At 38.6% G+C, this 14,062-nt stretch overlaps 1 protein-coding gene across 1 annotated transcript in view; it reads left to right on the forward strand.

The window, feature by feature from the left end:
• adgrd2 (adhesion G protein-coupled receptor D2) overlaps nucleotides 1-14,062 on the forward strand; it is a 68,754-nt gene that overhangs the window by 22,078 nt on the left and 32,614 nt on the right. The window contains exons 11-17 of the mRNA XM_084729305.1: nucleotides 3,369-3,474; nucleotides 3,555-3,610; nucleotides 3,775-3,901; nucleotides 4,058-4,161; nucleotides 4,492-4,594; nucleotides 6,668-6,821; nucleotides 12,320-12,453. Coding sequence (XP_084585431.1) covers nucleotides 3,369-3,474; nucleotides 3,555-3,610; nucleotides 3,775-3,901; nucleotides 4,058-4,161; nucleotides 4,492-4,594; nucleotides 6,668-6,821; nucleotides 12,320-12,453 — 784 coding nt within the window. The remainder of the gene's footprint in view (nucleotides 1-3,368; nucleotides 3,475-3,554; nucleotides 3,611-3,774; nucleotides 3,902-4,057; nucleotides 4,162-4,491; nucleotides 4,595-6,667; nucleotides 6,822-12,319; nucleotides 12,454-14,062) is intronic.

Genomic DNA, 14,062 nt, shown 5'->3' on the forward strand with positions numbered 1-14,062 from the left:
GTTAAGAAGTCAGTTAATTTGAAAACAATTAAAGATGAGTTATAGATCTTTTATTTTATTTATTTATTTATTTTTTCATTTTATAACTATTATAAATGTTATTAATGTTCCTTTATTAGTTGGTGCCTAGCCTCCTGTCATTTTGCAAAAATGGCCCCCAGGCAAAGCAAGTTGAGTATCCCTGTAGCATGTTCAGATATTGTGCTGCTGTTTGCAAAAGACTTTGAAGGCTACTGGATAAATACATATTTTTCTCTGACGAGTGGATTTATCTGCCAAAATAATGATCACACCTACACTTTTGTCCCCACATTCTGTTGTTGTCTAGAATCGGGCACTGCAACTTACAGAGCTGACTTTAATCCACCCACCTCACCTGCTGTCATCACCGATAAATACACATGTAACTTTAGCACAGGCATTGTACAATATGACCCCACACAAACTGCAACAGGAACTCTTTCAACTGTTCCAGTTTCAAAAATATGTCACTTAAATCATAACAAAAGTCTTAAGAAATCCAACTGGAAGAAAATATTGAATACTGAAATCAGTGATGGCATAACTTTCCATTGCTGCCCGTGTTAAAAACCTGATTTGTGAATGTCTCCTTGTCTGATGTCCACACAAAGGCTTCAGTGCTGTTCTACAACCTGGTTGTAACGAAAGCCACCTTTGGCTTTATTTGTGAAAAATGTTGATCAAAGCTCCAGATGACGTCCTCACATGTCTTGTTTTGTCCACGACTCAAAAATATTCAGTTTATTGTCAGAGAGGAGTAAAGAAGATTTTCATATTTAAGAAACTGGAATCAGAAAGTTTGGATGTTTTTTAAAATTAAAAAATGACTCAAAAGTATTCATCAAGTATCAAAATAGGTACAAATTAATTTCATAGTCAATTAATATTTTTTTTCCTCTCAAAATGAAGGCATTTTTGATTGAATCATAATAAGATGATTTTCAAAACTTTCCCTTTGTTTGGTTCCTTAAAGGGATAGTTCACCCTGAAATGAAGATTCAGTCATTATCTCCTCACCCTCATGCTGATTGAACGTCAGGTTCAGTTTTTTAGTCCACAAAACACTGCTGGAGTTTCACAGGAAAACAGTGTTGCAGAATCTCCCAAACAATGGAAGTGAATGATGACCAGAATAAAAACAGAAAATGCTTCCATACTGCTCGTCTCGTGTAACCCAAGTCTCCTAATTCACTTTTGGGTGAGCTATCCCTTTAAGACATTTTCCTCTCATTCAGACCATAGTGATGACACAAAATCTGTTTAGTGTGTTCATGTTGTATTTTGTGTGAGGTTGACTCACACTTTTGGCTAAAATGCCTGGACTACTAGTGAAACTGATGACATGGTTCCATTTCATTTAGTTCTGCCAGAAAGTAATGCTAATGTGCTAACAGTTAATGTGCCCTCTGGTGGCATTTTTACAGATTTAAAGGACCAGTGTGTAGCATTTATTTTATTTTTTTTTTTAATTTAAAGGAGAAGCGTGTGATTTCCAGTGGCATCTAGCGTTCAAACCTTAGATTGTAACTAAGAGGATTTACCCCGACACCGCCCCTCCTTCACCAAGAGTACGGTGGCCGTCAGCGGACAAAATGGCGAGCGAAAGCTATCTCACAACAAACTACAATTATGTGTGTAGGATGAGTTACCTGTCCAGCAGAAAACAGGCAACCTCGGCGTCACTGTGAAAACATTTGTCCTCCATCAGCGATTTCCATTGTGTGAACGCTGTTTCCTGTCATGTTTGCGTTTACTTTCTTCGCGTCTCCACTTCTTGGATGACGGGGATTCACTGTCTGCTGCTTTTTGTTCTGGTACAGTGTATGTATGATCCTCCATTTGTCAAAACTGTGCCAGTCAAGGTTCACAACTCTAAATGGTCTGCCAGCAATCACCCGCGTCTATCCTCCCCGTCTACTTCCGTGTTTACGCTGCAGCGTCTACGTAAGGTCGCCATGGGCTTCCCAAGACTCACTGTTAGTGCAGTTTGTCCGCTCTGCGCTGCCGTAGATGGCGCAGGATGATGATCTCTGTAAGCGACCCAACAGTATGTAACTATAAATGGCTATTTCTAAAGTAACGGGAACATATAGATTATGAGTTTACGTTGATTGCTAATAATAAATAACATACTTATATATAATATATCTCATTTATGTACATAAATTCCTGTAATTATTACACGCTGGTCCTATAAAAAAAGGTATAAACTTAATGACACAAGCTCAAAGTTAAGTGATTTTAGAATTTAAATATTGCTTATGTTAATCTATTTTTTTTTTTTTTTTTTTTGCTCAACTCTGAGCATGATGGGTGGTGAATTCAGTTTTCTTGGCCTTTTTTGTAGTCTCAAAAAAGTTAGCTTGTTGGGTATGAACGGTATGTCTGCCCACTTCAACTACAACCCTGATTAGGATAGGATAGGATGCTGTAAAACCTAAATAGAAACAGAATGCACTGATTTGCAAATGATCTTTAACCTATATTACTTTTCATACACTACAAAAACTACTCACTTTGGCACAATTCTGAAAGAGAATTACTATTTTCAAACATGAAGTTCAAATCTCTGAACAGTTAGTTTGTTTGAATTTCTCGTTCATTCAAGAAGATTGCACATGTTTTGGCACACGTGTAAAAGAGTAAATACAACTCTGCAGTTTGCACAATAACCACGCACATGGCTCCCTGTTCAAAACTGATGAGTTGATTCTCAAAGTCCTCACAACTCCTGAACTTCTGTCATTTTAGCTATCACATGCAAAATGATCCATTCAGTCAGTCAGACATGTTTATTCCATAAATATCTATGACACTAAACTATTGTGATGTCTGCTAAACTGGTAAATAAGCTGCCAGGTGGCAGTAATGAACAAGTAATAGATCAAAGGTGAATTTTCTGTCAGTGTTGTAAAACATAAAATGAGAACAGAACATGATTTCATTATGAAAAAATGGTGTAAAGCAGTGATTTGTACTGGCATGCACCCCATTCAGAGGCACAATTACCCCCCCCCCCCCCCCCAATTCTTATCAATCATTAACAATCATTGGGTGATTAACATACGTCATATTAATTCAGCTTTGTTTCACTCTATATTTCTCCCCATATCATTCATGCCCCCCTCCCACTGTGGCTCTGTGCCCTCCAGTTTGGGAACCACTGGTGTACAGGATGCCACCGGGAAGTAGCCCAGTCCCATTTCAGTGTAAAAAAATAACATGCTATCAGTGCATAGACTTGTGAACTCATAGATACCTGATAGTAGATGCATTTTCTGATTCTGGTACCGTACCAGTACTGCAACAACCCCAGTTATGATGTATGAATTTGTGCATGTATCCAGATATTTGGGCACCGTCCTGGGCTCGTCTGTCATATCCTCTACAGTGCTGGGAGATGACCAGCCGCTCAGCACAGCAGTCCGCTTCCAGCTCCAGCACAGAGTTCAGGTCAGCAAAATCTCCCAAAACTACCCTCTTCAAAATTCATTTTGTTCCTTAATTAAATATTCATTCTATGTTTCTTACAGAATCCCTCTGGCACTGTGTATGACCCAGTGTGTGCCTTCTGGGATTTTGATCTTACGTAAGTACCACTAACATGTGGGCAACTTGGAATATGTAATATCAGTTATCTAACCTGCATCATTAAAAAAATCATAAATGCTGAAAAGATTGCATAATATTTTCATTCCAGGCATGCTTCTGTGTCTGTAGATGTGTAAGTATTTGGTGTTTGTGTCTAACTAGTCCAGAGGCTGGTGGGTGGTGGAATACCAAAGGCTGTGAGGTGGTGTCCAAACAATATGGATACACTGTGTGCTACTGCAACCACACCACCAACTTTGCATTGCTGCTGCAGGTTTATGAAGCCCAGGTAACATTCCTGTCTCCAATTATCACTGTGTTGTTTGTTTAGACTTTCATCTACAATATGTGCTGCTATTTACAGCTCACACTGTGTGTGTGTGTGTGTGTGTGTGTGTGTGTGTGTGTGTGTGTGTGTGTGTGTGTGTATGCACGTGTGTATCAGAGGAGCCCAGAAAACGAGAAAGCTCTACAGGTGCTGACGTTCATCGGCTGTGGAGTGTCTCTGTGTGGCCTCCTCTTCACCTTCATCCTCTTCATCGCTGTGGGGTGAGTCACAAACGTCACAGAGTGCACTCTGTAAAGCGCACAGGGTGAAAAGCATTTCATAAAACCCAGCCAGATTCACATCGATAAATGGAAAAAACAGAACATTGTGCTCTGTAGATATGTCAACAGCACCATAGTGAAGCATTTCTGAAAAATCCTGAGAACTGCTGTGAGATCCTCACTCAGATATTTGATGCTGTGTGTGTTTGCATGCATGGATCTGTATGTTTGTGTGTGTGTGTGTGTGTGTGTGTGTGTGTGTGTGTGTGTGTGTGTGTGTATGTGTGTGTGTGTGTGTGTGTGTGTGTGTGTGTGTGTGTGTGTGTGCAGTGTCCCTAAATCAGACCGTACCACTGTCCATAAGAACCTGATTGTTGCTCTGGGCGTCGCTGAGCTGCTGTTGATGTGCAGTGACTGGGCGTCTGCCAATGAGGTGAGACACATCTGACATTAGTATGAGATTTTCACAGTATGACAACTATGAGTTTCACAATTACACAATGATTATTATTATCATCAGTCACGGTGACCCTTAAAGGAAAAATATGTGATATATTTACTGTAATAAATCATAGCAAACATGTTAATTTGAAATTTTCTCTTCACTTCACATGAACATTACAGCTGTGGTGTGCCCCTTTGAAATTTCCCTTCTGAACCAGAATAACTGTTTTGTATGTCTGTTTCACATTTATTAGAATTTAGATTGATGCAGAATTTTTTGCCAAATGAGTAAGTCTCTGTTTATGAGTTGTGAGTACTCATTAATAAGTCTTGTAGAAGGCGTAGATGTTTATAACTGTTAAATTGATCAAAATGTTAATTGAGTTTGGTAAGCAGTAGAGTGTGATATTTCATCATACTGGGATTTTGTTTTCAGGATAACAGGCTGAACTTTACATTGACAGACAACTGACAGTTCTAAGCAGCTGATCAACTTACAGTGGAGGACTCATCATCACTTGTTATTGTCAGCTCACAATGTAATGTGTATCCTGCAGAGCTCCTGCGGTACTCCTGCAGCATGGGGCAACCATAGATCGTATATTAAACAGGATTATAGCCTATTTACTACAGAATCTATGGCTGCAACTCACTATTTTGACTGTAGTACTCACTTTTACATACAGAGTGGCCACATACTGCTCATAGAAAACTATAGCACTTATTTCACAAAATATTCTGTCCTGACAGACATGAACCTTGATATAAACTCACTCATAGTAAGAAGCTGTTTGAGAAAATAGTTTTTTTTTTTGGTTTACTCAAGGTACTGTATCACTGTATGGGTCCAATTTAATGGACTCATCCCTTGCCCACACCAAACCTAAAAACAAGAACCAACCTGTTACCTGCAATTATCTCAAAGTCAAATGTGCACTCGCCTGGAACCGTGAATAAGAGCCCCACAACATGACCCACACCCATGATTGAACACACATACAAGACGTTTACTTGTCACTTGTCACTCATGCGTGTTCTCGGCTGGCACTGTGCCTGTGCTCTTGCAGTTGTTGATGTGTGTCCATGGTGACACAGAGCCTCACTTGCAGCTATCAAAAGCTAATGCTTTCTGATACTTTCTACAAACAGCAAGTCACTGACAACATTATTTTAACGTTATTCAACATTATTTTAGTGCACCCTTCAAGCACACTCCCAAATGTCCGACTCTGACAATTTATTATACACAATTTGGTGTCCTCCACTGGCTGTTTTTGCCTTCATGTCACTGATATTAGACAGCAGCTATCCCCCAACAATAAGATACATTCCATTTTTTGGCAGGATGTGGTGTCAATGGTCGTGCCTGCGGGCTGATTATACTTGATATTACTTTTTTTTAGCAGATGTAAATGTTAAAAATACTACACGATCATTTTTATGATTTTTATGATTTCTCCATGGAAAAAAGCATATTATTAGATTGTGAATGCTTTATTTTTTACTTTTTGCAGATCACCTGTGACCCAGTGTAGGACTGTAGGGTTTTTAAGACTCTAATTTCAGCAAGTTATGTAATCCTAATTGAGTGGCTTTCCTCTATCACCACCTTCAAGTCAGGACAGGTTATTTAGAATTTCCTCTCAACAGATGGTGCAGTCACAGACAATCTCATGAAGACAAATTGGGACGTACTGGACTGTGAGATGCTCTGGCTGATGGCCTGACAGGGCAGGGCTTGATTTAGGTTGTTTTCAACATGGCAAACAAGAAATAGGCAATAAAATAAAAGAATACTGATTCATATTTGATCAGCACTGCCTAGTTTGACAGTTTGATCAAATTTCTGTGAATCTTGGGCATTCAGGCACAGCCACTGGTCCAGACGAGAGTATCTGAAGGTGCACAGTACTACAGGACATGCCTACCACATAACACACCCTGGAAACAGTCACAGTTTGGTACCAGGTTTTGGCAAAATGCTTGGTTAGGTTTAGGAGAAGATTTTGGTTTGGACCAGCTCACAAACCAACTTTGTTGTTGTATATTTTGAATCTTACAGGCAGCATGCTTCGCGGTGACAGCACTGCTGCACCTCTTCTTCATGGCCTCCTTCTCCTGGATGCTGGTGGAGGGGCTGCTGCTCTGGAGCAAAGTCGTGTCTGTCAACATCAGCGAGGACCGCAGGATGAAGCTCTACTACATCATTGGTTGGGGTAAAGTCTCATCTCCCTTCAGTTGCTTCTGTCAAGTTGGAGTTTGATGTATGATGTGATTATGTGTAGATCTGAATCCATTTCTTGTTTTTCCACCATGATACATCCCAAAACGAGCTCGCTTGATCAGTTAAATCTGTCATTATCATAATATCTGTCATTATCATAATATATGAGGTACCTTATTGCGCTTTATAGGATAGCAAACCACCATGTTGAATAAAAGGAAACTTTTTTCATGTCATCTCGACTTTAAAACAGAATCATGATCTTGATATCTCAAACTAATTAAGCTTCAGTGTTTAACATCAGCTTTTCTTTCACACAAATTTACCAAATTTGCTTTAATGTAAAATGTATTCATCTTCATCTTCTTTCTTAGACAGCTATACCCAGTGTTTGGCAGTAGTGGCGTTACAAGTAGCAGCGTTACTAGTTTAACTACATTTCTCAGTAACTTGGTCGTAATGTCGCTGTTTTCTATATCAAATAGCTTGTCAGCAGTTAAGCTACTTCAGTGATCAAATAACGCAGTAGCGTCCACAGAAGCTACATTTCCCCAGGCATTTCTAAACCTTAAATGCATCCCTTCCATGTGACGTCACGTACCTGTCCTCCTACTGATGCCCGCCATAGACTGGATGTAAAAAGATGCCCGCGAATTGTCTGATGCAGCGGGGTGGGATGGAAAGTGCACAGCAGACAGTGGTAGATGGGGATGGACGTGTACATCTCGTGAATCTCCATGGCCAAACTTTAACTAGTTCATGTTACTAATCGAGTCCTCACAGAACAGTTACACGTTCTGGTGTTTACTGTGCAACCCTAAAGGAAAGCTCCTGTCAACATCCAAGACGTCCAACAAATTTAAGGACACACATTCAGGTATTTCCCCATGTTAACACAACAATCGCTAGCTAAGCTAATCATCACAACTCAGTCAGCAAACACCAACAGCTAACATGTCAAATTTGATACAAAATGAGGTGTGGTGGTGGGCATTTCATCACACCCACCACTCACCAAAGTGTAGCCCCCGCCACAGATTTCACCAATATGCATGAAAATTGGTACACACATGTATTATGCCAAGGCGCACAAAAAAGTCTCTTGGGAGCCATCACCTAAAACCAACAGGAAGTCAGCCATTTTGAAATTTGTGGTCAAGTTTTGGCAATTTTGGCGATTTCCACACATTGTTTTGTAACTCCTCCTGCAGAATTCATCATAATGACTTGAAAATCACTGTGTGGCACCTAGACTACTTTGTGATCAAAAGGGGGTGAGAGGGCCTGTCCAACGCTGCTTGCAGCCTTAATTAGCTTTACATCTGTTTCAGAGGCCTGTTACAGACAGACTGGGTTGACTGTGTCTTTATGCAACGTCACATTCATCCAGACACAGAATGCATGTATTTACATCATACACTAACACTAATACACTAACTTGCCTTTCTTATTCTTTGTGCATGATTTAGATGAAAACAACACATAGCACATGCACACAGAAGAGGACTTTTTAGTAGAACTCAGAACAAAAAAAGAGTAAAAAGTGTTTCTGCCTCTAAAGTGCTGCAGCACAATTTGCCTGAAGGACAGAGCAATAATCTCACCAAGTGTTCACATTTACACTTGATGTGTGTTTAGTCATCCCTGATGACTTCTCTTGTGAAGTGCACTGAGAGAGGAATTTACTTCAGCTTGGTTCAGCTGCTGGAGGAGCGGGACATGTTGCTGCCCTCACACTGATGATAGGGAGAGTTCATGCAGGGACACACACACACAAACACACAGGTGCGAGGGCACAGACTGACAGGCAGGCAGCTTCATGTGGCTGCAGTGCCTCAATAATACCTCTATTTCATTCCCTCTGAGGAATGAAATAAGCAAAATAGAAATGCTGATTTAGTACTTTTTATTTTATTTTAAATTTTCTGTCATATTCTGACTGATAAGCTTTTAGTTCAGTTTGTCAGTTTCAGGGTTTCACAGCATCCTGGCTTAGTTACTACTACATAAACCATATTTTCGAACAGTTCTAGGTCACGATTAAATTAAATCCGAGTGCATCAATATGAAAGGGATAGTTTGGATTATCTGAAGTGGGGTTTTATCCATGGTCACTGTATTATCTACAGTATATGGTGGTCAACACCAGTTCAGAGAAGCAGCAGGAGTACCAGTGTATGGAGCTAAGAAATGTACTGCTGTGGACAGGATCAGCACCAAAATGTATTTCAGACACAAAGAAATCTATATCACTTGAAATGTACACTGTATTTTGAATTTCTCCACCACTTACCTTGCTGATAGACAGCTGTTTAAGAAGTCAAATATCACTACAGCAATTGCTGGTCTACTGCTGTCTCGACTGAATTAGTTTGTGTGTGTTATTGTGTGACTTCAGGGAATCCAAACTAACCCTTCAAGACACAGAAGTCACACAATAACACAAACTTACAGATCGAGGTTGTGGTAGACCAGCAACTCCTGTGTTCTGTGAGGTAAAATTACTGATTTTGCCAAAGGGGTCTGGTTTCTTGGAGAGAGTGATATTTGGATCATAAAACAGTGGTTTCCCATTAAAATTTAAGTGATACAGATTTTTTAAGTTGTGAAATATATTTAGCTGCTATATAGCTATATGTGATTTTATTTGTAATGGTTTTTGTTTTGTTATGTTAAGCATAGTGTTCACAGTCAAAGAACGCCAGACTAAAATTCAGTGATGCAAAAGTAGAGTGAAACCACTTATATAAAGAATAGATATTAATAGCACTTCTGTTAATGAAAAAGTTTCCATCTCTATTAGAGGCCACAGATTTTACTAAAAAAGAAGTAAACTGTGGTAGAATGTGTTGTATTTCATTTCAGTACATGTTGATTTAAAAAAGTACTGAGTTTAAAAAAGTTAAAAACTTTCCTACTTAGTGAATAGTATGATATTTCTACATAAGAAATTGAAAATTGATATGAAATTGTTCAATACAGGTGTTCATTTACTATATTAATGTTCCATTGCAGTATCCTTCATTCATTATCCATTACTACTTATCCTTGAAGGGTCACAGGGTGGCTAGAGCGTATCTCAGCTAACAGTCACCGGTTCATCTCAGGGCTGACACATAGAGACACCACTTAACTTATTAACCTTCATGTCTTTGGACACTGTGGGAGGAAGTCAGATTGGGGGATTTGAACATTGTAGTATCATAAATGTACAATTGCAGTGCCACTGTATATACATTGCGACCATGCTGTATAAGTCTATTGTGGACATGTGCGACATGTTGTGGATGTTAATACCCCAGAGGACGAACCTGATGTGCTGATGCCATGACCTTTTCTGTAGCATTACCACAAGCCCACAGTTTGCACTTGCACACACAAAACATTAAAATCTAAGAGGCTGTTCTCATGATCAGTCAGAGCCTGCGGTGTCACGGGGCCCCAATCCAAGATTATCAAACCCGGCCCTGCCCATCACAATCAGACATAATATAACATAAACTCAGTAATGAATGAAAGAAGTGAAAGCATGCAGCTTTAAAACAACCAACAGCAGCTAAATGCACCACTGTCATATAGAGGAGGAGTCATAATAGCAAGGTCAAGATAGTGAGTCTGTCTGACAAAGTCAGGTGTTGAAGCATCATAACAGATTAAATTATAATCACTGTCAGCATAACTTCTCACATATGAAAATTAACTGATGACAGCGCATCTTTACACAGAAGAAAATACAGCATACTCAATGATGGTGCACACTGACAACATTCTTCATGTCTTCATGTTGGCATTAGCAAATAAACAAAAAGCATAAATGTGTAGGTTGATTATTAGTCATAAAACAATAAATAAGTTCTACTTATAGGTGCACTCTCCTTAATACATCCATTAGAAGAACTTGTGTTTGCTTGTCTTTCTACAACTTTTTAAAAAAAATTGTTAGGAGATACTTTTTCTTTCACTGCTGTTTCTTTCAATTCTGGCTTCTCAAACTTACTTTTGTGTTTGTATATTGCTTGTTTCTCACTTGCTGCCTTGACATTTCTACCTTTTCTGTTTATTTTCGCTCTCAGTAGTATTGTGCATGTACAACTTAATTTAGAAACGTGACATAGATGTATGAGTCAGTAAATTATATGCTTTTGTATGTAAAACTGATTTTGTGTTATTGTAATGTTTTTTAGTTGGTGTCTTGTGTCTTGACTGAATAAACACTATAAACACTTTGGACGTTCAGTGAAGGGGAGTAGGTGAAAACACGTGGAACTGACAACACAAAGTCAGGACTGATGGTAGTCATTTCTAAATGATAATGGCAAGTCATATGAATATAAGGGCCTTCTGTGTGGTACATTCTTGGAGGCTTGTGCGCTCTGGCTCCAGTCGGTCGTGGGCCCCAATGCAGCTGCATTACCTGCATGTATGGTAGTTCCACTGCTGGTCAGAGCATCCAGATTAAGATGCAGCTGTAGCAGTGTGAGTGGAATTGCATTTCATGTCTTTTTTTGCTGTCCTGACTTTTTCCTTATCAATCTGGATACAACATAGATATGCCAAAGAACAGATCTGGGCTGTCACAGACTTGGTATTTCACCTGGATGGGCATACAGGATGTAGCAGCGTATGCTTCAGCAAGCTCATGGATGAGTTTTGCAAGCATCTCAGCCCATGTTCCGAGTACACGAAAATAGTTGGACTGAGTGGGGAAGTGTAGGGTAATTTTATTTCCAAAGCTTGGAAAATCAGACTGCATAACACATGCATACAGTATGAGATCAGTTTATTTGATTTTTGCAAGCCTTGTAAACCTGTCTGGGCAAGATACTGCACTAATATCAGAATACAGGCTCTTGTTGTTGTACATAATTTAGTGCATTATGTCTATATATATTTGCACTAATCAGTTATATTTTCCAGTATGACAATATGATGGTCTATTTTAAAATTCATCTACATTCAGGTTAAACTAAAGTGCAAGAAGCCAAAATCTAAGTGCATCTTCATAAACTGATGATAAAAAGTAAAAAGCTTGAAGTTTGGAGATGGACATGAGGTCTCCTTTGGGTTTCAGCCTGTAGGGGCTGCTAGTGTGACTGTAGACTTTTAGACTTGTTGATGATTTATCTATGTTAATTTATGTCGACATTTAGACAAACATTATGTGATATGATGTTATGCTGTACTGCAGCCTTAACCCAGTTTTTTTTTTTTTTTTTTTTAAGTAACATCCTGCAGCTGCTACTGTCCATGTTCCCAGATCCATCTGTGAGTGTGTGTTATGGCGCATAATGAGCTGAGGACAGTGTGTGAATAAGCACCACAAACACTCAACGCTCAGGTGTTCCTCTCAGCTCTTCATGCAGACGTGCTGCATGTCCTCCTGTCAGACTAAATAGACTCAGAGAACGCAGCAGACTAAATAATCTGTTCTGCTGTTCCATAAATATGTCTTTATTTTATTACATTTTCTTGTATTGAATTGTTTTTCAGGACTTCCTGTTCTAATCGTTGGTGTAACACTGGCCGTATCAGTGGATGAGTACAAGGCAGACGATCACTGCTGGCTCAATGTGAAGACTGACACCATCTGGGCCTTTGTGGGACCTGTTATATTTGTCTTGGCGGTATGTAATCATGCTGTGTGTGTGTGTGTGTGTGTGTGTGTGTGTGTGTGTGTGTGTGTGTGGCCTTCTGTACATCCCTACATTTCTTCCTTACTTTAAAGGTACCCTGTGCAGCTTCTGAGGCAATGTTTTCATTTTGTTCATTTGCGTCTAGCACAAGCCTGCAGTCCTCATTCCTAAGTCATCAAATTCTGACGTTCTGTCAGGGGTGGACGTAAACTACTCACAGATACTCAAATTACTGTAATTAAGTAGTTTTTTAGGGTATTTATACTGCCATGAGTGATTTTCAAGTCTGTACTTTCACTCATAAGTATTGATTACACTATGTAATCTACTTAGTTACTTTTAAAATCAGGTGATCTGATCACAAACAGGCCAATGGAACAATGGGATGCACACGGAAAACAAAACACTGTCATAGCACAAGTTTGGAGTAGGGATGTTAATGATTAATCATTAATTATTAAATGCAGTTAGACATTTAACCAATTAAAAATGTATTCATGGATATATAGTAGAGCTGAACTAATCAATTGTTTAATTCTGCAACTATTTTGACAATTGATTAAACGTTTTCAGTAATTTTTTAATTAAAAGTGTCCAAATTCTCTGATTTCAGCTTCTTAAACATGGATATTTTCTGGTCTGTTTACTCCTTTGACATTTTTGTGTTTTGGACAACAGAGGACACTTAAGGACGTCATCTTGGGCTTTGGACAACAGCGATCAAAATTTTTTGACATTTTTCAGACTGAAAGACAGATAGATGAATAATTGATTAATTTAGAAAATAATCGACAGATTAATCCATGATTACAATGATTAGTGCTGAAAAATTTGAAAATGAGAAAAAAATGTTTTGTTTTGTATCTCATCAGTTATCACCGATTAATCGATTGTTTGCATTTTTAAATATCGGTTCAGGAAAATTTACAAAGTTTGCAACCTGTGGACAGACTGTGAGCACTGAGCAGAACACAGACAGAGTTTGGAGTAATTTATTCAGAAGAATTGGAGAAACATAACTCCTATCAATAATATATTGAACATCAATGGTTAAAAAGTAACTAATACTCTGAGTAGTTTTTAAAATGAATACTTTGTACCTGTCCTTGAGTATTTTTCTAATACCAGTACTTTTACTTGTAATTGAGTAATATTTTAGTAATGTAACAATACTTGTACTTGATCATAGATTTGAGGTACCCTGTATACCACTGTGTTCTGTGTCATACAGACACCCTGTAGCAGCTCTGTGAAATACACCAGACTGTCAAGTTACTTTAACCCATCTGTGTCAGGTGACATCAAAAAAAGTCGTTGTTGAAAAAGTCAACATGATAAGATAAGATAAATTTTACTGATCCCACACTGGGGAAATTCACATGTTACAACAACTCAACAAAGTACAGATAGAAAAGATCAGGTAAAAAATAGAAATATAAAAGAACAAAAATATAAAAAAATATCGATTCTAAATCTGAAAAGACTATACAATGTATGAAAGAGGTTAACAGGATAGATGGGTCAAACAAACACAGGACTTTCACCCAGGAGACTGGAGTTTATGTCCTATGAAAAACATTAAAAACCAAAACATTATCAA

The sequence above is a fragment of the Lutjanus erythropterus genome, chromosome 10 (genome assembly GCF_056507025.1).
Source record: "Lutjanus erythropterus isolate fLutEry1 chromosome 10, fLutEry1.hap2, whole genome shotgun sequence".
Taxonomy (NCBI): Eukaryota; Metazoa; Chordata; class Actinopteri; order Lutjaniformes; family Lutjanidae; genus Lutjanus; species Lutjanus erythropterus.